At 37.0% G+C, this 22429-nt stretch overlaps 2 protein-coding genes across 11 annotated transcripts in view; one reads left to right on the top strand and one right to left on the bottom strand.

Moving 5' to 3' along the window:
* Positions 1-8030, bottom strand: part of BRD9 (bromodomain containing 9) — a 27401-nt gene extending 19371 nt beyond the window's left edge. For 9 of the 10 annotated variants that reach the window (XM_075142883.1, XM_075142890.1, XM_075142885.1 and 6 more), the window contains exons 1-5: positions 6952-8030; positions 5975-6195; positions 4119-4251; positions 2319-2379; positions 1261-1405 (exon numbers count right to left, since the gene is read on the bottom strand). In XM_075142883.1, the coding sequence (XP_074998984.1) occupies positions 1261-1405; positions 2319-2379; positions 4119-4251; positions 5975-6195; positions 6952-7024 (633 nt within the window). In that variant the 5' untranslated portion in view covers positions 7025-8030. Of the gene's footprint in view, positions 1-1260; positions 1406-2318; positions 2380-4118; positions 4252-5974; positions 6196-6409; positions 6464-6951 lie in introns of all 10 variants that reach the window. The other variant, XM_075142893.1, reaches the window with a different exon arrangement.
* TRIP13 (thyroid hormone receptor interactor 13) lies at positions 7646-22429 on the top strand. The gene is made up of 13 exons (XM_075142895.1): positions 7646-7737; positions 9302-9467; positions 9769-9898; positions 11176-11231; positions 13845-13935; positions 15465-15537; positions 16424-16487; positions 16741-16827; positions 17695-17801; positions 18839-18992; positions 19177-19289; positions 20494-20563; positions 21118-22429. Exons 1-13 carry the CDS (start codon positions 7646-7648, stop codon positions 21211-21213), a joined length of 1299 nt encoding a protein of 432 aa, XP_074998996.1. The 3' UTR covers positions 21214-22429.

Here is a 22429-nt window from a genome sequence, read left to right as displayed (position 1 = left end):
ACAAAGGCATAAGCATAATTAGGTACACTCATATATCCAGCAAGAGAGTCCAACCTCTTTGTCACTGTAAGATGCAACCATTTATTGCTCCTCAGAGTATCAGCAGAAACCAAGTCCTTCAGAAAAAAAAGAATCTGTCAGTCTAAACAATACTGCAATTCTCATTTTTTTTAGGTTGCTATCCCACCAGTTTCAATATTGCAACCTTGCCTGTATTAAACAGAGCCACAGAGCTCCCATTCAAACTTCCCTTTTAAGTTGCTGAATAAGACAATCCAGCAAGCCAGAATTTAAAGGCCTGAAGGCATTGCTGACGGCAATGCAATTATGAATTCTTCTTTACTATTTCCTATAAATCTCTATAATTTTTTTGAAAAATAAAGCATATATAACAAAACAGAATAATCTTTGTCAAAGCACCTATAGGAAAAATAAGCCATTCTTTGCTCACCTTGCTGGACCTTTCAAAAGAAATTAACCCCAAGAAGCAAGCCAATGCTCTCTGCCAAGTCTATTATTGTATCAACAGTGCTCTAGAAAACAGTAATACTGAAGGCAGCTAATAGAACTTTATGAATCAGTTAAAGAAAACTGCTTTCCTTCCAGGAGCTGACAATACCATGAAAAGATTTCTTACTGCACTGTCTGTAAAACCACAATGCAACCAATAAAGTATTACAGCAATAGCAATACACAACATAGCTAAGGCAAGCTGCTGATAAACTTGCCAAATAAGTTTCTGCCAAAAGACCATTCCAAATGAAGTTATATGGAAAACAGGATAATTAAAGATAAAAAATACATAGTTGTCACTGAATCTTACACAAAATGTTTCAATATATCCACAGTTTTCTTGCAGACATGTCAAAATTGCCTTTTAATCAATCTAACCAGGCCTAGATTTAAAAAAAAAAAAAAAAAAAGAAAAAAAAAGGAGCTCCAGGTTCTTCAACCACTTAAGTCTTTGCGATAGTATTACTCCTGTTTATGTCTAGCAGCATGAATTCCACAGAACTTTAGAGCATGTTCTTGGTTTCCACAGTAATTTATAGTAGATTGTAGTAGAATCTGACAAATATAGAGCTTCCACAGTGAAAAACAAAGCAAGAAACCCATTCTGACACACAGAATATACAAAAGCGTTCAGTTCTGAAAAAATGCACATTAAAATAATTAATGTCAGAAAGGCTTCTACATTCAAAAAGAATCTTCAGTTTCGTACTAAAGAGTTCCAAAATAACTAAATCTCTATCAATTCACCTTGAATTCAGTGACGGATTTGTATTCATTCGCTGCAATTTTTTCTTTCATCGTACCAAAATCCATGGGGTGCTTTATTATCATGGAATATCCAGGAGCAATGGCATCCGTGACTGGAAAAGCAAAAAACCCATGAGGATCTTTCCTAAAAATAAAAACAATACATTTAGATTTATATCAGCAAACAAAATGATTATTGTTTTTATACCACATTAATGGTATAAAAAGAATAGTACTACTTAAAAAGAAAACACTAAAAGCAGTCTCGTAAAACAGAAGCATATTTGAAAAATTTCCTGATACAGGAGACAATTTTGATTACACATATGTAGACCTTTTGAAAGGGATTCAGCTAGTTCTTGATTTACTTAATTATTTCTTGTATGCTTTCTGTGTCTCTACACTCCAAATGGGTCTTTTGGCTTCACTGAGTAATAACCTCTTTGATTCTTCTTGTTCATGAGGTCCTCTAAAAATAACTACAGTGTTTAATATTTTCGAAATAGTTCCAAATTCAGCTTATTGCTACGTAATAAAAAAGGAAAATGAAATATTTTGTTGTTTGTTGCTTTTTTTTTAAAAAAAAAAACATGAGGTACAGGGTTAACATCTTATGGAAAACAATAAAATAAAAAGCCTCTCCAAATTAAGAGGATTATCAAATAAGCAGGTATGAACTTGCTTTGGTATCTGACAGAGGACACAGAATAAAACAATATTTCATGAAAACAGTTCAATCTTTTAAACTATTAAAATTCATAACCATTTTATAATTCCTAAACTAAATCATTAATATTTAATAAATTTATAATGGCAACATATCCTCTGCCCAAAACACGTCCCCACCAAAAGCTAGAATTGCATAGTTGGTAATAATTTTCCTCAACTAATTTAAAAACTACCATGTCTGACGTGGTTGTAAAGGTTACCAAACATATTACAGCCAGTCTTTAGGCACTATTTTCAAACAGAAAGCCAGGATAAGAAGTTGTAAAGTAACACATAAAAATATACATTAGACACTGTCGACACAGCTCTAGATACAATACGCTTAATACCTTTGAAGCTGGCGAAGGAAATGTTCTAGTAATTGCTGGATCGGTGTGCTCTCATGTTCAGCTGCAGTTTGAGATGGAAACACAGGTAAGTGCAATGAAACAGAATATAGGTATATTTATTTATTTAAAAATATAAATACCAGAGAGAAAATCTTAACTACAAGTACAACTTGTACTGAGCTGAAGGTCAATGAGACATGGATTTCAAAGCAGAAGCACATCAGATTTCTAAGCATACAGTAACTATTTCTTCTCCTTTACTACTGACTGAGTTTTAATCACGTTACAAACTAGTAGACATTAAAGCAGATGTAATGCTAAGTCTAGTAGTTGTAAGAAAATGTATTAATATGGTGAAAGTAAGGTGTTATGTATTTTTACAGGAAAAGAAAAGTGAAACTTTGTTGTTCAAATACTGCAGCTGGGAAATCCACATTCTTACAACATGTTATCCGTGCAATTTTAATTGTTTCTTTACCATAACACCAATGCAATTAGCTTCTCTGAATCTTTTCAGTCAAAAAGAAGAGTGATAAATAGATGCAGATTTGCTGGCAAGAGAGGTACTGATTATGATTTTACTTCCTGTACAGATTAAACAATAAACACTACAAATTAATTACCAGTTCCATGCATATACTTCAGAGAGACTGGATTTAATGTGAAGTTTGAAAAACTAAAGCAGCAGCATGCTGAAATCTAGAATTAAAACTCCAGCTCTTCATCATGATAATGGAGAGACATTTCCCTTCTTAACCAGAACAGGTAAGGTAATTTATATGCTTTCAAATGACATTTTCCAAGCAGATGAAAATAGAAGCCTTGTCAATATAGAGATCAGTTTTTAGCTTGTCAGTTTTTCAAGGCTCCATACTACCCAGAGACATAAAGTTTTGACCAGAAAATTTCAGTCACCCCTATTAGGTCACCTTGACAGTTGATGGACACCATTCCTTAATTTAATGTGCAGTCATAAAATTCCTCAGTAAATTACTTGACCAGTCAATGGGCAGTGTTCCAAAGAAAGGACTCACAATATTCCTAAAGACCCAACTTTTTGCTACTAAGTTCCATTTCCAGGCGTATGTGTACCAAGATCACGATGTATTTGAAAATTCTTATAAGTAAAGGTGTTCACCGGATAATGTTGAGTTTTAACTGTCAAGAAATGGCTACAGGTAGAGAAAGCATGGCAAAATCTGAAGGGATTAAACATGCAGAATTTACCACACAGAACTGGTAAGTTTCTGGCTGGTGATGAGAATTAAAGAAGATTGGTAAATGAAAACTGGGGGGATTATGGTCTTTAGAGACACCCTATCACAACTTACTGCCATACTTCTGATGAAAATACAGATAGTAGTTAAAACTCCACATAGGTTATAAAAAAAGGCCGTTACAACTGCTAAGCAGTCTCCACAAGATTTTTTCCAACTGAGCAAAACTTAGTTTCAGACATTCTGACCATTGTTCTGTAAATGCTGACGGAATGCTAAGAAGAAGGAATTAGGGGAACACTACACACAATAATACTTTTATACTAGCTTTATTCTGCCAAGTAACATGAGTCAGATGTCCTTGGCAAGTTCAGTCACATGAAAACAAACCTACTAAAACTCAGAAGCACAAAGAGGAATATTGACTTTTCAGACAGCAAAAAGTTCTGAATGTTGGAAAAAATAAAGTCTCTAGATTTCAGCAAATCCTCATGGAAACTTTACATTTTGGTACCTTTGACAAAGTTTTGTTGTGCGTGCTTTTAAAAACCCTCAAGATTATTTAATTTTTCACACTGCTCACCTGGCTGAGTTCTGCATGCTCTGACAGGACGATCTGGAGGAGGTTCAACCTCCACTTTTTTCCCAGGATCAAAGTCATCAGTTTCTCCTTCAGTGTCACACTGTTCTTTCTCCCGTTTCCTCTTTTTCTCTTCCTAGCACAGCAGGAAGAAGACAGATTTTAGAAGAACATACTTGGAATGTGCAATCCCACACACCAAAAGGTAAGACTGATTTTTCGTTTGGAATACTCACTCTATCTGAGCCATAATATGATTTAAAAAATAGTGCATACATTTTCACTGTCACTTTTTCAATTTTCTTCTCCGATTAAAATTAATACTGTTCACCTTTTGCTTCTTTGTATTTAATATACTATTATTCTATCATTAGTTACTGTACTTTTACTGAAAAGAATGTTGTCAAACTCTGAAACTATTTATATGTAAAACTGCATGATAATAAGCTACACCAGAGAGTAAAGGAAGTTAATTTACTACTCAGTAAAGACCAGTCTGTAGCTCTGCTTTGATCAATGTGTTTTTGTTGTTTGGTGCATTAAACAGGAATCAATAAAGCAGGTGATAATTTCGGAAGCCTACAAAAGAACCGTAAGAAATGCTCTGTAACAGTGATGGCAATTAATGATCTCTTCCTGAGCTTCAAAGCAAAGGCATGCCTGAGTCATTCCTATAATCTTACAGTCATTATTCATGTTCGCACAGAAAAGCATACTTTCATTAACCTTGTTTAAACTACAGTTTTGTTACTTATCCATCCATTAGCTTCTTTTGCATGCACTAATGATGAAGTTCTGGGGAAAAAAAAAAATCCAAACACCCCTCCCCCCCCAATTTAGCAAAGGCAGAACAAATAATTTTATTTGATGCTGCAAGCTCTTGTATTAAAGACAGTTGTTTTGCTACATTTCAAGTCCTAGCCATACTCTTAACTGAAACATTTGAAAATATTTGTACAAAAAAAATTTTCCACTCTGCCCTGTATTCAAGAGCTTCACAATGATCCTACAAGATACATCACTTTCAAGTAATACAAGCCTAACAAATAAATTGATTCGAAATGACAGATGTTAGCCATACACACATACATAGTACCAAAAAACTGTCATATGAGAATAGTAAAACTACATGACAGAAGAGAATTAAAAAACCAGAGAGGTCAGAGAATCATTAGTACACAGAAGAAATACTATTAAAACGAAATTGTACACGTAAGTGTACCATCAACGCCTTCTTGCTGATTTCAATCTAATTCCTAAAGGTTCAGCACAGACAACTAAAGTGACCACACCATTTGCTAATAACAAAGCCACAAAGCCTAGCACGCAGGTTATTCTAAACAAGAGCCAACAAGACTATTGTACCACAGTACCCAACAGATCAGATTTCAGAAAGTTGTTTTGAGTAAACATACCAATTTCAATGTCCAATAACTTAGCATATCTCAGGAACAGAAATGCAATCTAGATTTATTTGAAAAGCTGACAATACCCTCCTTGAAGGGCAGCAAAACATGTTTCTGACCTGGCTGAAATACAAAACATCCAACTTAAAAACGGAAGTATTCATACCTACAGACAAAGCAAATGGATATGAAAAACAAACAGTTACAAGAAACAAGCTTTTACTTCGTTATAAACATCATCACAGGGATATCTCTTTTAAATGGGAGAAATACACCACCACACACACAGGGGTTTTTTACGTTTGTGAAGTGCTGCCTCCAAACAACAAGCTTCTTGCAACAGTGATTTAAAAAAAACAAAAATAAGGTTCTAGTACTCTGCGCCAGATTTTAGATCTGATAAGCAAGCCTGAAGAAGATTGGTATGTCTGAATTGTAAAAATCACAGCTTACCTTTCTTTTTCTTCTTTCCTCATCATCTAGATGCTTTTCTTTTTCCTTCTCAGACTTTTTTTTCTTTTTTTTCTTCTTTTCTTTATGTCGTTCTCGCTCATGATCTGATCTGTCATCATAGTAACTAGAATCATGTCCTGACCCAGAAAGTTCAGTCACTTCACTTCCTCCAACTTTAAGCACCAGCTTTAAAGGTTTTTCCAAAGGCTTATCCACATAATCTAAATTTAAAAAGTAAAACATTTCATAAATGCACATAGAAGTGACAGCATACTGCAATTACTGATGCTTCTTTTAGAAATGCTGTTTACAAGAATTTGCTGCAGGTTGAAAATACATGCAATACATTTGGAGAGAAAAATAATAGCGAAGACTAACAAACCCAAGTTAAGAAACAGTTGTTCAGCATATTTTACATCATGATTTTCCACAAACCTGTAATACGTAAGGAACTAACTCCTCGGCTTTCCCTGAAGACATCACAAGATTCTTGTCAGAATAAGGTGAAACCAAGTATCGCTCAATATGCAATTGAGTGCAATAACCAGAATCCATCAGTAACAGCCGTACGAACCACAAGGACGCTTGGTCTCAAAACCCACCACACCAGCGCCCGCTCCGCGTTCCCCCTGCCCCTCCCGAGCCGCCTTCGCGCCTCCTTCAGGCCGCCGCCCGCTTCACCTCTCCCACCCCCCACCGCACGCCACTTTCCTTCGTCCCCGCTCCGCGCAGCCCCCCCACCTCCCCGACGACGGGACGGCGCCGGCGGCCTGGCCCCGGGACGCTCGCTCGGCCCCGGCAGGTCACGCATTCAGACCAGGGCCTCTCCCTCCAGGCGCTCCGCTGCGACGCAGCCCACGAAGGGATGCCGGGTCCCGCCGACGGCCACAGGGAGACAGGGGGGAAGGGGCACACGGTAGACGCGTCCCCGGGTACAAAGACGGCTCCCCCCGCTCTGTGCCGCCCCCAGTTCTTACCGCTGTACGCAGTGGCGGAGGCCGAGCGCCATTCCGCCTTCTCTGCTTTGTGTTTCTTGTGCTTCTTCCCCATGGCAGAGCCGGCCCCACCAGCGGCAGTCTTGCCCCAGCCCCCCCACCGGAAGCGCTCGGGACGGAAGGAGTCCTTCCGCCTGCCGCGGAGGAAGATCCAGGTCAAGGGGGGAGGGCTGGGCCTCCTCTTGCCAGCCCGCCATTTACAAAAAGCCGGTAGCCGTGTCCCGGTGTGTCAGGTTCTCTTCGCTATCGAGCGGGGTCTTTTCCACGCTCTGTGCGGTGGAGGCGCAGCCCCCACAGCAGTCAGGGTGCTGAGGAGAGAGAGGAGCTGCCCGGTTCTTCTGCTCTCCGGGCGGACCTGTGTCCCCCGATTGCAGCGCGCCGTTCTCGGGGCCGTGTCTGGCGTGAGGTGATTTCCTGTCTCCACCGTGGAGGCCCGCGGCGGATGAGCGGGCCGCCCGTGCGCGCGACTGCGCTCGCGGCGTGTCCTGTGGCTGGGGTCGCCATCTCCCGAGGGAGGGAGGGAGGGAGGGAAGTGCCGGTCCCTGCGATGGGCGGGTGCACGTGGTCGGGGCGCGGCGTCTCCCGTGCCGGGAAGGACTGGTTGTGCCTCTGACGTATAACGGTCGCTGAAAGCCTGCTTCTCCTCGGTATCGCTTTCCCCCCAGGAACGAGAAGGATGGATGAAGCCGCTGGGGATTTGAAGCAAGCGCTCCCGAACGTGTGTGACAACGTTCAAATACACGTGGAAGTTCACCAGAAATCAAGCAGGTCTCTCTGATCAGAACTTTACTTGCTGCAACTTGTGTCTGTTGCCTTTTGTCCTTGCAGGTGCACAGCACTCTGCTCTGCCTTTTCTATACTCTCCCACGAGGTGTCTCCTCCTAAGGTTGAACAAACTGATTTCTCTCAGCTTCTCCTTTTGCGTCGTGTGATCCAGTCTCATAATCAAGTTGGTGGCCATATTCTAGACTTGTTCCAGTATATTGTTGTCTCTTGTACAGCAGAGCCCACAACTGCATGCAGTACTCTAGATGTGGTCTCACAAAGAGCCAGTTGATGGAAAGAATCACTTTCCCTAACGTTTGCACTCCTGCTAGCACAGCCTAAAATAAGGTTGACCTTATTTGTAGCAGGGGCACACTGCTGACTCATTGCCAACTTGTCCACCAGTACCCTTTGGTCCTTTTCTGCAAAGCTGCTTTTCATCCAGTTGGCCTCTGGTCTGCACGGTTGTCTGGGCAGTAGATGGAGAGACTTGAGTTCACGTTTACTTTTGTTGAACTTCAAGAGGTTCCTGTCAAACCATATCTCTGACCTGCAGAGGTCCTTCTGAATGGCAGCCTTGCTTTCTAGTATATTGACAGCTCTCCCTGCTTTGGTGTTATCCATACACTTGCTGCAGTTGCTTTCCATCCCATTGTCCAGGGTGTAAATGAAGATGTAAAAACAGTGTTCGTCCCAGTATTGACAGCACCACCCCACCTTTCCGTGCCCGACTTACTGGCACTCTGCTTAGTCTTTGTACTACTAATCACAACCCTTTGAGCTGGACAGTCCAGCCACCTTGTTGTCCATTTATCCAGTTCTTATCTTACCAATTTGGCTATCTGGATACTATGGGAGAGTCTGTCCAAGGTCTTGCTAAAGTCAAGGTGTAAAATATCCACTGCTTTTTTTTTTGTCAGACTTAAAAGACAAGGAACTGGGAATTCGCACTGGGAATGCATCAGTGAGATGCAAAATAAAGTTACAGCCCTTCTGAAATCTTGAAATGGTATTCCTTTTCCATTAGTTTTTGTCTCCTCTACTAGAATTCTTCCTTATAGCATGTTCCCATCTTGAGGTACAGCTGTCCTCAGACATGAAAACGTAATAGAGCTTCCAAGCTAAGTGTACCAACTTCAGTCCAGTACCTTGGCTATGAGTTTTTCTGTTTTTCCTAAGTGAAACACAGTCAGATTGCATAACTGATTTCCATTCTTGAAATCTTCTAGCTGTGTCATTCCATTCCCCTGATATGACTGCAAACAGAGCAAATAGTATTCTTTGGCTTGTGTCTTTTAATACACAAATTAAAAACAAGTATCAAACTTGTTTCTTTTGCAAACAAACTGAATTCGATAAGGTTTTTTCTGCAGACTGTTACGGGGGAGGGGAGGATGAGGGGGTTTTTGGTTTTTTTTGAGGGGTGGTTTGTTTTGGGGACTTTTTTTTTGTGAGATGGAAGCTGTTTTCCATGTAGGCTTAGTGTATGAAATAAAGCACTCCGATACTAATTCATACATCCTTATAAATGTCAATGCCATAAATAATGCTGTTTCTTTCTTGTTAGTGTGGCCAAGAAAGAAGATATCAGGATGAGTGTCTTGAAGCTGTTGAACAGACATAACATCGTGTTTGGTGATTACAAGTGGACAGAGTTTGATGATGGTTTCCTTAACAGCAATGTGCAGTCCGTGTCGATTGTGGATACGGAGCTGAAACTGAAAGACAGACAGGTATTCACAGTCAAGAATGTACAGCTCTGTTCACATGCCTGTGAACTAATTGTAGGTAGACTAATGATAACCTAAGGGCATAAGCAAGACAAGGTCTCTAGGACGATGTAGTATCTTTTATTAGGCTGACTAGTATAACCAGGAAAAGGTGGCTAAGTTTTTGGGCCTACACCCCTTAGTAAGGTCTGAAACAGAAGTAGTAGGCTTCAAAGCTGAATGCCATTTGAGAACTGTAACTTTCTTATAACTAGCTTTGAATGAGAAATACAATGTATTAAAAGTCTTTTTATGTCCATTCTAGCCTATTGACTTGAGCAAAAGCAGTCTTTCTCTTCATATTTTTCATCTGAATGAAGAAGGACCAAGCTCTGAAAACCTGGAAGAAGAGAATGAGGATATCATTGCAGCTAACCACTGGGTGCTACCAGCAGGTACCCATGTGATATTTCTGGAGGGTCTAGAGCAATTACAATGAAAGAAAATCTTGAAAAGGCTAGAAGTGTTTATAGGGTTACCTGTTAAAGGTATTATTTGTATATATTGTTTAACTTTGTCCTTTGTTGATGGAACCAATATATTTGGACTTTCTTCTTTATGGTTTTGACTGAACTACTATAGGTGATTCCACAACACGTCATTGATTTCTGTAATAGTTGTGGATGGGTGAAGTAACTGGTCTTGTGGAATAAAATGTATAGTCATAATCAGAAGCATGCAAATTTTTAACCCTACAAGATGCATTCCAAATTTTTATTTGGAGACTCACAAGAAACACATCAGTTTAAACATTCATTTTCCAGAGCCCACTGCTGGCTTCCAGCCCCCAAGACAGTGCTGCTCTTATATTTGGAACAAACAAACAAACTAAAGAGATTGAGATTTCTCAGAGTGTCTTCTGAAAAGAAGATTAAGGCTTTGCTCTGCAACAGAGCGTGGCCTGCCTGTTACTGTCTTGGGCTTGAGGAAAGTTGGATTCTGCACCTGGAAGGAGAAGTATAGGTGTGAGCCTCAGCTCAAAGAGTCAGTGATTCTGAGACATCTCTTACTCTTTCCTTGTTATGAAAAGCATAACTATCCATTACATTTCTCTTCAGGAAGAATTCAATCTGATACTTTGACATGATTCCCATATTACTGTGATTTATAATTGTTCAGTCTTTTTTGCTTTTCTTTGCTGAAAGCTAGAAACAAACTGCTAGAAATGATTGATACCTAAATCACAACTTTAGTTTTTTATGCATTATTCAGCTACGTGATTTTTTTTGCCCTCTACATGTTGTTGTTAATAATAAAAAAAAAAAAAAAAAAAAAGCTGAATGATAAAATTGGGCTTGGAATCCTCCTCCCACTCCAACATTTCATAGCTCTCTATCTTGGGGAAATATAGGTCCATCCCCTATTGAGGGTGGAAAGAATGATATTTTTCCTTTCATGTTAATAAATTAAGAACATTAATTTCTCCTCACAATTATTTGAGCAAACAGAAATTGTGAAACTGCTGAATTTGTCTGTTAGAAAGTAGTGTTTGCATTTTGAGAAAAATAACTCCTATGTTTTTTTCCATATATTTTAATTGCTCTCATATATCTGTTCTTAATCCTTAATTTTGGTTGAGGATAATTTGAATCCTGCTTTGTGCTGCAATGGTAGATTACAAGTTCCCAGATGGATTTATCCTAAACAGGTATATAATATATTGCTTTTGCAGCTGAATTCCATGGCCTTTGGGAAAGTCTTATATATGACACTGAAGTAAAATCACACGTAAGTTGAAAATGAATAACAATTAAAATTGCTTGAGGAGAAGTAAGAGTTGAAATGTAGCCTGTTTGAAGTTTGCTGCATCCCATGGAGAAGTTATTTGGAAATCACCAGCTCAAAAATATCTATATAATTTTTGATAGTTACATACTTCTCTGATGTACACTTAACAAAAGAAGGCAGAGGTGACGTTTTGAGATTAAACATCATATTTCAGACGCGTATTAATATGTACTACTGTGAAGTCAGTGTTGCAAAAAATCTCAGTTTCCCTGTGAAAACAGGGTTAAGTGATGCTCATGCCACAAATTATACAGAATTTCTTCATATGCATTGGCTTATTTTACAGAAATCAGAAGTTTAACAGCTGGAGGTGGTGTTTTGGTAGCAACTTAAAATTCTCAGATTATTTTCACTTTTGCTTTAGACATATTCATCAGCCTGCGTGAAGAAAACAATGAATGTTCTGTAGAACAGGGTAAAAATTCACTTTATTAAAATACTGCACCTTGTTTTAAGACTCATTAATTGCATGTTTTTCTAGAAGGGGAGAAGAAAATTGGTGGAAAAAAATAACTTCAAAGAGGCTTAGAAAAAATGTACACAGCTTTCTTTGAAATTAATTCTCTTTCTCCATTGCGAAGGTCCCAGGAGATCTGTTGTGTCTTTGGTGTGGGTTTTTTTTAATGATAAGGCAATTTTGGTGGCTTGCTATCGCTAAAAGAGAAGTGTGTTGCTATCAGGTTGCAGTGCTTCCCTTCTACTGGCACTCTTGTTACCTTGCAGGAAGCTACCTGAGGAAACTAAATCACTGAAAGTGTTCAACTTATTGTGTGATGGGTTAATTTCCACCTGGTTTTGTCCCATTAATTGGTCCACTGTGACCAGAGCTGATGGTCGTGTAATAGAAGTGGTGCATGCAGGCTAGGCGGAAGGGAATGGGAGTTTAACTGTGTGTTTCTGGCAGCAGCTAGACAATTTGTTGGTTTAGCAGTAATGTCAGCCAACACTGTTACTGTTGATACAAATGCACATTGAATGATTGGACTAGAGTAAGCGCGCTCCCACTTGAATGCTAGTAAGACATTGGGAAGAAACAAAACAGTTCCATGGGGTCATTTTCTAGTTTGAAGATTCTGTGCATTTGTCAAAGGCTGCGATGATAACTGCCAGAGCTTGTAGAATTCTAATACTGTAATCTGAAATTTAGTAATTGTGATGTGAGTAAAAACCACAAGTGATTCAATTCAGTTGCTCTTATGACAGTACTCATTGAGATGTTTACCGTGCTTGTTAAAAAAAATATGCTTCTACCTGAAGTTTTTTGGACACAAATAACTAATTCATTAGCTTGTTTATAATATCATAGATACAGTATTCTCACTTAAGTCTTTATAACCATCTATAGTAAAGGAAAACATTCCAGTGATTATAATTCTTCATGATAAGGTAAACATCAATTAACACATCAATGTTTGTCTAATTTATGGAACTGCTTTCAAAATAATCTGTGAAATGACAACACTTTAATTAGACTTACTGATGTACTAAATAACAGCAAGTTGATCACTGTGTAATAACAGCAAGTTGACTGTCTGTGTATGTTGGTAGAAAGAAGTGGTAGCTTTTAATGACTAAATCTAGAACGACTTAACTTCTGTGAAAGTAGTTGTGATGAATGTTCATTCTTTAAACCATGGAACTGGCTGGGTACGGATGGGTTCTATAGACTCTGAAATGGTTGCTGTGAATTTTCAAAATAGTACAGTCAGTGTCGATATAATATTGAAAAACATGCTGGACGAAGTTCAGGTTTTTTGCTGTTGTGTAATTGCTCCATCTTGGACATGAGATATTGCAGGAATACTATTGTATTGTTCTGTTAACACATACGGATCAAAAGCACGTTACAGGTAACAGCAACAGAAAATAATACGGTATCAGGTGTTATTGTAGGTAAAAATCAGTACAGATTCACACCTGAAGTTCATATTCATTTTGTTGAAAGACTTCTCTACTTCCTAATTCTAGATAATTCTAAAATTAAGTAGTATTATTTTTAGAAGCAAGCATTCAGGGAAGTACATGCAACTTCCCTTGTTTGGAAGGATAACTAATCTACAAATTCCTCACAGTAGGTGATACAAAAGCTTCACTAGAAAGGAACTAAAATGTGACAGGAAATGCTTTGTTTGGTGGGTTGACTACAACAAACTGAACAAATGTATAGCTGTACAACATCTAAACAGGACCTGGAGTTTGAGTCTTTGACTCTCTCTGCTTGGTCAGCTTGTGTTTTAAAGACACACTACAAGTGGGACGATGAAAAATGAAAATAATTTCACTTCCTTAAAGTATTTCATTTATTCATGTAAAATGAATTCTGGAACTCCATTTGTGCCCAGTACATGCTATTCTTTTTCCTGGGGGCAGGAAGGAAATGAATTTCCAACCTTTGCAGAAAGAAAATTTACTTATGACTAAAAGACATGAGCCCAATTCTTTTTTTTTTGTTAAGAGTACACAATAGACATAATTAGGAGATTGCTTCTATTTGTAATTGTATTTGCTGATATGTCTCTAATATGTGTGTCTCTTTTTCTCCTCTTCAATTAGTTACTTGATTATGTGACGACAACATTACTATTTTCTGACAAAAATGTTGACAGCAACCTGATATCGTGGAACAGAGTTGTTCTGCTGCATGGTAAAAATGATCTGTCTTAAACCAAGTAGATTCATTGGCTATCTGTTTATACTTTCCTTCTGGAAAAACTTGTATTGCACTTCTGTGTAGTGAAATTAGATGATCTAAAAGCAGCAGAGAAGTATTCTCTATATAATACAAATTCAGATGAAATGTAATGTCAGAATCAAATCAATGTTCACATGTACTATGTTTTGCAGGAATTTAAATTCTAAAATGTATAATGCAGTGACAATAGTTTTTTTTTTTTAATTTTCATTTTTAAGAGTTATTATTGCTTTTTTTGTATAAAGTGCAAAAATAATGCAGGTACTGAGGACATTAGGAGCCATATATTAGTTACAGTTCTATCACAGTATTAAAAAATTTGTTAGTTATAGCTTTATAAAAACTTTTGAGGAAACTAGGAAATCAATCTGTGCATTGTGTTATTAACACTGTGTGTTCTATTGCCAAGTATGAAGGCAGTACTCTCGCTAATTTAGTTATTACTATTTCAGTGAAGCCGTAATCTTCAGCCAGTCCTAGCTTACTGTGGAAGTTCTACCATAAATGAGATTAACATCAACTGAAACCATTTTCTTGCAAAATGCAGCTTGCTATTGATTCATTACAATTTTGTCATCAAGACTGGTATTCAAAAATAAAAGATCATAGTGGAAATGTTTGTTATGAGTGTTGATTATACTTAAGTTATAACTGTTTATCAGTTTAGAAGCTGCAGGATGTTTTTGTTTGAAAAACTATTTATTTCAGACTGTTAACTATATTTATGATAGATATATTTAATTTGAGTAATGAGCTCATTATTGTGATCACAAAGAAGTTAATACTGGGAAATCTACAACTGTGCAAAATACATTTGTGCTATAATGGCAGTACTGACTTTGAATGAAAGTACTGTTATCTGGTTGATGTTATCAGTTTGTTTAACACCCACATATCATCTTCCATACATTCATACTTTATTTAACTATGCTTGTACTTGTCTGTTGTCTGTTTGGAGAAAGTCTGTGTAGCTCTTCCATAGGGTGTCAAGCCAGATGCAGAAGGTTTGTATCAGAGCATACTTCCTAAGATGCTCTGGGTTGCCCCAGGGTAGAGATTTCTGGGAAAGTGGACAGCTGACCAAACTGGGCATGATGTGTTTCTGTTTTGCATGTTAGAAGAGTATGTTTCAGGAAGATACAAGTTTAAGCATAGCACTGATTTTTGAGAATGCTAATAAGCATCAGCCCTGCTAGGATGATACATGTTGCTGTTGCGTATTTTAACTTTATGGTGTCTGCATACAAACTATTACACTAACTATACTAATAATTGAAAAAGATATGAATTCAAAGCTCAGCTCTAGGACTGTAGTGGAGTAAGCAATCTTCTCAAAATACCCTGGTGTTCACAGTCATTGTCTGCTGTGTTTTTATTCTACAAGTAGTGCTGTAATGAAATACAGTAGTTAAAAAGATGTTACATGTCATTAACAATCTGGTGCAGATTCTGTGTAATGTATGGATTTGATTTCAAACCAGGCCCTCCTGGAACTGGGAAAACCTCTCTCTGTAAAGCATTGGCTCAGAAGCTGACAATTCGACTGTCGTACAGGTGATCATTTTTGGAAATTTTTCACTTTAGTTTAATATTGTTAATTGTTCTTTTTCAGTAGCCTAAAGATATTTAATATCTGATTTCAAGTAACTGGTGCCAAGTGCTAATGCTCATAGTTCTTTTATAGTGCACCTGGCTAGCAATAAAATTGATCTGATAGAGAGACTGGTTAGGATATTTTAATGCCTTTTAAAATGTGTAATTATTTGTGCCCAGGTATGTAAAACAAATTCCAGTGGCGATACAGTCATTTGTTTGTGCTCACGTTATACATCAGTGAATAGTAAAGGGCAAAGGATCGCAGAGGTCAGTCTGTATATCGGACAAGTAATAAGAGTTAGCCTTAAACTTCATAGCAACTTAACAAATTTATATAAAAAAATAAATGTTACATAAAATACTAGGTGTAATATAAATAATGTGTAATTATTGGAGTGATCTGACTCTAGCCCAAGCTGAATTTATAATAAACATGGGCTATATAATGTGTGGTTGAGATATTTTGTCCTAAGGATATCCATGCAGAGCTAAGTAAATAAGCTTCATGCTTTTATATGTGTTATTGCTATACTGAACAAAATCTTACATGAACAGAAGAATGAGGCCATTAGCATGGTAACTGTTACTTAAACTATATTTAAATAGCACCTGTTCTAATGAAGGAATTCTGATAGCAATTTAATGTAAAGAATTCTCTAGAGAGACACGTTTCTGGAAATGACAATGAGACTCAAAACAGGTATTATGTTTTGAAAAGTAAGTAAGGTACTAATTCACAGAATTCCAGGGTTGAAATGGAGGGAATGAGACTTACAGAAGTTAATTATATCACTGACTTTTATTTACAGTAGAGTTGATACTTCTTTTTCCCTTCATACTTTAGGTATAGGTATGGACAGTTAATTGAGATAAACAGCCATAGCCTTTTCTCTAAATGGTTTTCTGAGGTATGTATTGATGTAGCTAATTAAGTAGACTTTGTGTTTTAGAAATTACACTGATTCTATTGAGTTTGTTTCATAAAATAAGTGTGTGCACCAAAGATTATTCAGAATAATTAATGTGTTTGGGAACACTTAAATAGAAGCTGTATTAGAAAGTTACTTTAAAAGACAGGTATTTCCATCTTTAAATATGGTAAGGCTTGGAAAGTTGTGTGATAAGGAAATAGTGAAACATATGCATATGGTGTCTTTCTAGAGTGGCAAGCTTGTAACCAAGATGTTCCAGAAGATTCAAGAGTTAATTGATGACAAAGATGCTCTTGTATTTGTACTGATTGATGAGGTATGATTCTAATAGCACTGATGTACATAAAATCTAGCAGAAAGTAAATTGATGGGAGGGAACTCATGATAATGAGTGATAATGCTCATTCATAAAGAACAATGAAAGCATATTTGTGCTTTTCTGTAAGTTACATAACTGTGCAGAGGAGTGAATTTTAATCTTGACTGCTGCAGATCTGAGAGATTTGGGAGGAACATAGTATGATTTAGCAGGCAAATTCCAGCTGAAAATGAAGCGAAACCTTTCTTGGTGGAATTTCCTTTGCTGCTGTGTGTTTACAAGTGGAGTATTGTTTTAAACTTTGAAGTGGCCTAGATTTGTATTAATTGCGCTCTTACATATGTTGTAAAGCTCTAAAAAGCATTATTATGGTTCAGTTCATTGTCTAGATTCTCTTCAGACTTGCATACATCAGCAACTTACTAAGTATGTACCTTATTAGCTTTGTTATATTGGAGTTCCTATGGGGAAGCTCATTCTAAATTCAATGTATTCATTATTCTGTTGCGTGTGTGTGTCCCCCTGCCGCCAATGAAATTTAATTAAAATGAAAAACAGCCTCCGTAATGCTGTCTAAACAGGAATTTCACTCACTACACTTTGCTTCCTTGACATTCCTTTCCCTCTCCCTGTAAATTCCTACTTAACAAAAGATTTTGAAGATGAAGTTTTAGATACCAGACACAAGGACCTGAAGGTGTATTGTCTGGGTTATTTGCTTGCTGCCAGCACTCCAAATGTGCAATCTTTTATGGGTTTTTTTGGTATTTGGTGATTTTTTGTTGTTGGCTTTTTGTTTGTTTGGTTGGTTTGGTTTTTTTTTTGTTGGTTTTCTGTTTGTTTGGTTGGTTTCATTTTTTGTAGGTGGAAAGCCTTACAGCAGCCCGCAGTGCCTTCAAGGCAGGCACAGAACCTTCAGATGCTATTCGTGTGGTGAATGCTGTACTGACACAAATAGATCAGATTAAAAGGTAAAGTCATGTTATTGCAACAGCAAGAGGTAATTGGCAATTTCAGGATTCCTGCTAAATCTTAATTCCTACTTGGAATATTAAACCAAATTGGTTAATGAAATATTCTTTGTTAATGGTGCTAATTGTGAAAAGAAACAGGAGTAATCCAACAGAATGTTTTGCATGTAACTGAGTTAACAATTAAATCTACAGACAGTATACTTTCTTTAAAGCTAGGGAGAGATACAGGACAGATGGTCATGATATCTGCTTGGAGAGACAAGAATAAGATTAATGAAGAATTCATTATTCACAGCTTCTGGATGTCAATCTAAAGCAGACTTGCACCAAGCTTCATGGCTTGGTCTGCTTTGCGTGCTGGATTTAGTGCAGTGTACCATCTCTTGTTTTATTCCTGCCACTTTTCTCCCCTGTTTGGGCATACTTGGCTCTGTTCACAGAAGAAAAGGTGCCCTAGTATTTAGCCCTGTCTTGCGGCTAATTAAAGCTAAGTGGCTTATTCATATGTAAAAGTTCACAGGCTTCATCTAATAATAGCTATGGTTAAGAATGTTCTTCCAATATTTCTTAGAGCAAGGAGATGTTACTTCTCTTTTAAGCTCACTCTAATGTCATCCATGGTTAGAATGTGTCACATTGCCAGTTAAACTATATAGTTTCTACTGAATTGAAATGGAAAACATGTAGATTAAATGTTCAAATTTACGAGTCGTCTTTTCATAGTCTTTTTTTTTTGTAGCAGAAACTATGCCAGTAGGCTCTAGATAGTTAATGTGTATCACTTCTAAAATAGGATTAGAGAAACTATGGACATGTGAGAAACAGCTGAAGGAAAGAGACTATGCATTGAAATAGATCGGTGATAACTGGCCACAAGCTTCAGATCATTTAATGTAACTGCTGGCTGACAAGAGTGATGCGACTGTTTATTGCATGAAATGGCTTGAGTCATAAGAAGGAAGGTATCAATTTGCCAGTCACAAAAGGAGATAGTTCTTGTACATGTGGCCTAAAAATCTGCTTTTATCTTGAAGGTACCCCAATGTCGTTATCCTGACTACTTCAAATATTACGGAGAAAATTGACATGGCCTTTGTAGACAGGGCTGACATAAAGCAATACATTGGACCGCCGTCCACTGCAGCAATATTTAGAATATATCTTTCTTGCTTGGAAGAACTGATGAAGGTAATATTTTGAAAGCAAGACTGTAAAATGTCTTATTTTAATAAATTTGACATTTTAATCATATGTCCTAAGTAACAAAAATACACAAATTTCATTCCTTCTCTGTATTTCCACTTTTACTGTGGAATTTAATTTTGAATGTATTTAAGTTTTTCATACAACAGTGTATAACTCTTCTTTCTAGTGTCAAATAATATATCCTCGACAGCAGCTCCTGACACTCAGAGAATTAGAGATGATAGGCTTCGTAGAAAATAATGTGTCAAGGTTAAGCCTTGTACTAAGAGAAATCTCAAGGTAAGATTCTGAAATTCTACGTTTTTTACATATATATACACATATATATATATGTATATTTATAATGAGTTGTGGAATGATGTATAAAAGTAATTGAATTTCATAACAGCTAGAGTTCTGAAACCTCTCAATTTTTTTCTGTTAGGGTTAGTGCAAAACCTTTCAGGGGACAAAAAGTGGAAGCGATCAGGATTTGCCAATGTTTCTTAGTCTCAGATCTGGCTTGGCCTAGTACTGCTTCTGGTTTCTGCTCTGCCCTTTGAAGTCCTCTTGACAAATTGCTGGCTGGATTAGTGAGATGCCTTAGGGTTTCAATGGATATTGTGTATGGTAATGCAGTTTAGCGGAAATAGCATTGGCCTTATTGCCTGCTAAGAAAGTGTCTTGGCATGCCTTGCAATCTACTAAGTCAGTTTTTAGCATCGAGATAAGTGGACAGAAGCAAAGGGGAAAGGAGTGAAGTGTAAATGGAGAGTGTTATAATTTGCTGAGTATGCTAGTAGAGTGAATAGTCTTTCACTGCAGCATAACAATTCTTGAAACAATAAAAATGATATTCACAATATCAAGCAATATTTTTTTCCAAAGTGCTGGTCCCTGTGGAACAAAATAAAATAAATGTGTGTTTTCCTTCTGTTCCTGAAGTATGGAATCTTAACCAGTGAGGAGTGGAGTAAAAGCAAGTAAGTTTTTCCAGGCATAGAGGTTTGTGTTCTACATACAGAGTGGTGCTTGGAGGAGACAGAAACATATATCAAGTAGGCAAGGTAAAGGAAGCTATATGTAAATGGTGGGAAGAAGGAGATAAGCAGTAGCTGTGAGGTCCAGCCTTCAAAACAAATTTTTCAAGTCCTTCCAAGAGTGGATGGAAGGTTTGTCTGTACCATACCCTTTCAGTGTAGACATTCCCCCAAACTCATGAGATATGGCACAGTGATGTGAAGGGCATGATGTAAGCTTTGGCGGGCAAATGTGACTCTACTATTTCTGTACCCTGGCTTGCTTTTCTGTACTGTATAGCCTCCCATAGGCTGAAGTTGTCTGTTCACTTCCTGCTGCTTCTAAAAGTGCTGCAAGTGACCTGCTGAATTGAGATTTGAGGTTTTTTACAGCAACTTATGGGAGAAACACAGAAAAAGGAAAGGTCTTCTTTTAAGAGTGGATATTTAGCATTTAAGCAGCACTTGTCTCTGTTTTACTGTAGAAGAAGTGAAGGTCTTAGTGGCCGGGTCCTGAGAAAACTTCCTTTCCTAGCACATGCACTTTATATTCAAGTAAGTTTATTCTATTCATTATATTTTGGTTTGGTTTTGAGGCAGGTGGGAAGACATTTGAACACTGCGTGAAGTAAAAGATTGGGCCTAAACCCCTCTTTTAATCTAAGTTGCACTGTTTCTGCAGCTTTGTAGACTGAAAGAATTTTGTGCTGCCTATAATTTAAAATGAGATTGAAGAAGATGGGTGGGATTGACCTGTCCAACAGCATTCTACTTTTAATTAAATGTTGTGACAGAACATTGATACTGGTTCTCTGATAATTTCTTGCTGAAAGAAAACCCTCTGCCACTTTATAAATAATATTATTAAAAACCTTTTTTGAAGCAAATCCACAGTAATGGTGGCTGACTCAAGACTTTGCATAGCTTGACTTTGACTTTACTATGCTACCTGGTTTAAAATAAACCTGCGGTTTTACGTTTTGTAGCACTTTGAAAATTATGTAACATGGAAGTAAAATATTTCTCTTTTAAATACTGTGATTTGTATGTACAATATTATGTATGCCTCTTGCTGTAGTGTGTCTAACAAAATGTTCTCGTATTTTCAGTCCCCCAGTGTTACAATGACAATGTTTCTTCAGGCTCTTTCACTTGTAGTAGACAAACAATTTGAAGAAAGAAACAAACTTGCAGACTGTGTGTGATACTCTACTGTTTTATAGTTGTCTGTATTATTAACACTGAAAACTACATGTTTTTCATACAAACTGTGCAACTTCTATGCATCTGTAAAATAGATTGTCAACACCTTAAAAAACCTGGAATGCCCAATCTAGTTTTTCAAAACATTCAATTAATAAACAATTAAGAAATTTTACAGCATATTTTTCAAAGGCTTTATTTCAAATGCCAATAAGTGGACTGTAAAAAATTCTTGCTAAAAGTCAGTTTTCATCTTTTGCAGTTATTAAAAGTGGGCAGACTTCTGTTCCTTGTTTCTTAATCACTAACTTCCTATTCATGCATCAGTTCTTACACTTCTGATTTCTTTTATATTTTTAATAGCAATAGAAATTCAGTCTTAGGATCTGATACTTCTGCCATAAATGTGCTATTTGTTATTGCTTCTGAAATAACAAGAATGAAACTTTGAAGGATTCGAAGTGCTCAGTGGTGACCCAGACCTTTTATACTGATATCTCTTTATCTTGAAATTTAATATTAAGTATTACTTTTTTTTAATTACATCAGGTTCAAAAGTTTAAAATCAAGAGATCACTTAATGGTGTTTTGTAATACTACTTTTTTGTGTTGTTGCAAGGACATGAACCAGAGTCAACCATGTTTTCTCACTGAAGAGTAACTACAATGTGTAAGGAAGGTCCTTCAAAATGCATGAAGTTTGGTTTTGTTTTGTTTTATAAACATGACAAAAGTTAAAAATGATCTGTGGAGAAAAATATTCTGTAATGCAAAAGCCAGGAAATGTATCCATCCAGTTCCTAAAGGAACAGAGTCAACTTTCATGTGGTAAATACATATCCTATATAATATTGGTTACAAAACTGTCAACTCTTCTTTTTCTTTTGTATTTGCAAGTATTTTATCTGCAGTCAGCTGAAAGAATGAAATGCTAGGGGAGTTTCCAAATTAGAAGTTTAATTTTTCTTAAACGAAGATAAAATACTGAGATTTAAGTTGATGATATTCATCATGCCTCCTAGCTGTTGGTATTGGAAATACTTTAATGATAGTGTATTTTGTTACTTCCTTGTTTGTATCTTTTAAATCAATGTTATAATATACATTCATCAGATGAAAGATTTTGTCATGAGCTATTTTTATTGATGAACGCTATAAACTGTGCATTAAAAAATTGCACAATTGTCAAGTGCTAGTAAATTTTTATTATGGCATCTA

Source organism: Calonectris borealis, chromosome 2, assembly GCF_964195595.1.
Source record: "Calonectris borealis chromosome 2, bCalBor7.hap1.2, whole genome shotgun sequence".
NCBI lineage: Eukaryota > Metazoa > Chordata > Aves > Procellariiformes > Procellariidae > Calonectris > Calonectris borealis.
This window is presented reverse-complemented; position numbering and strand designations above follow the sequence as displayed.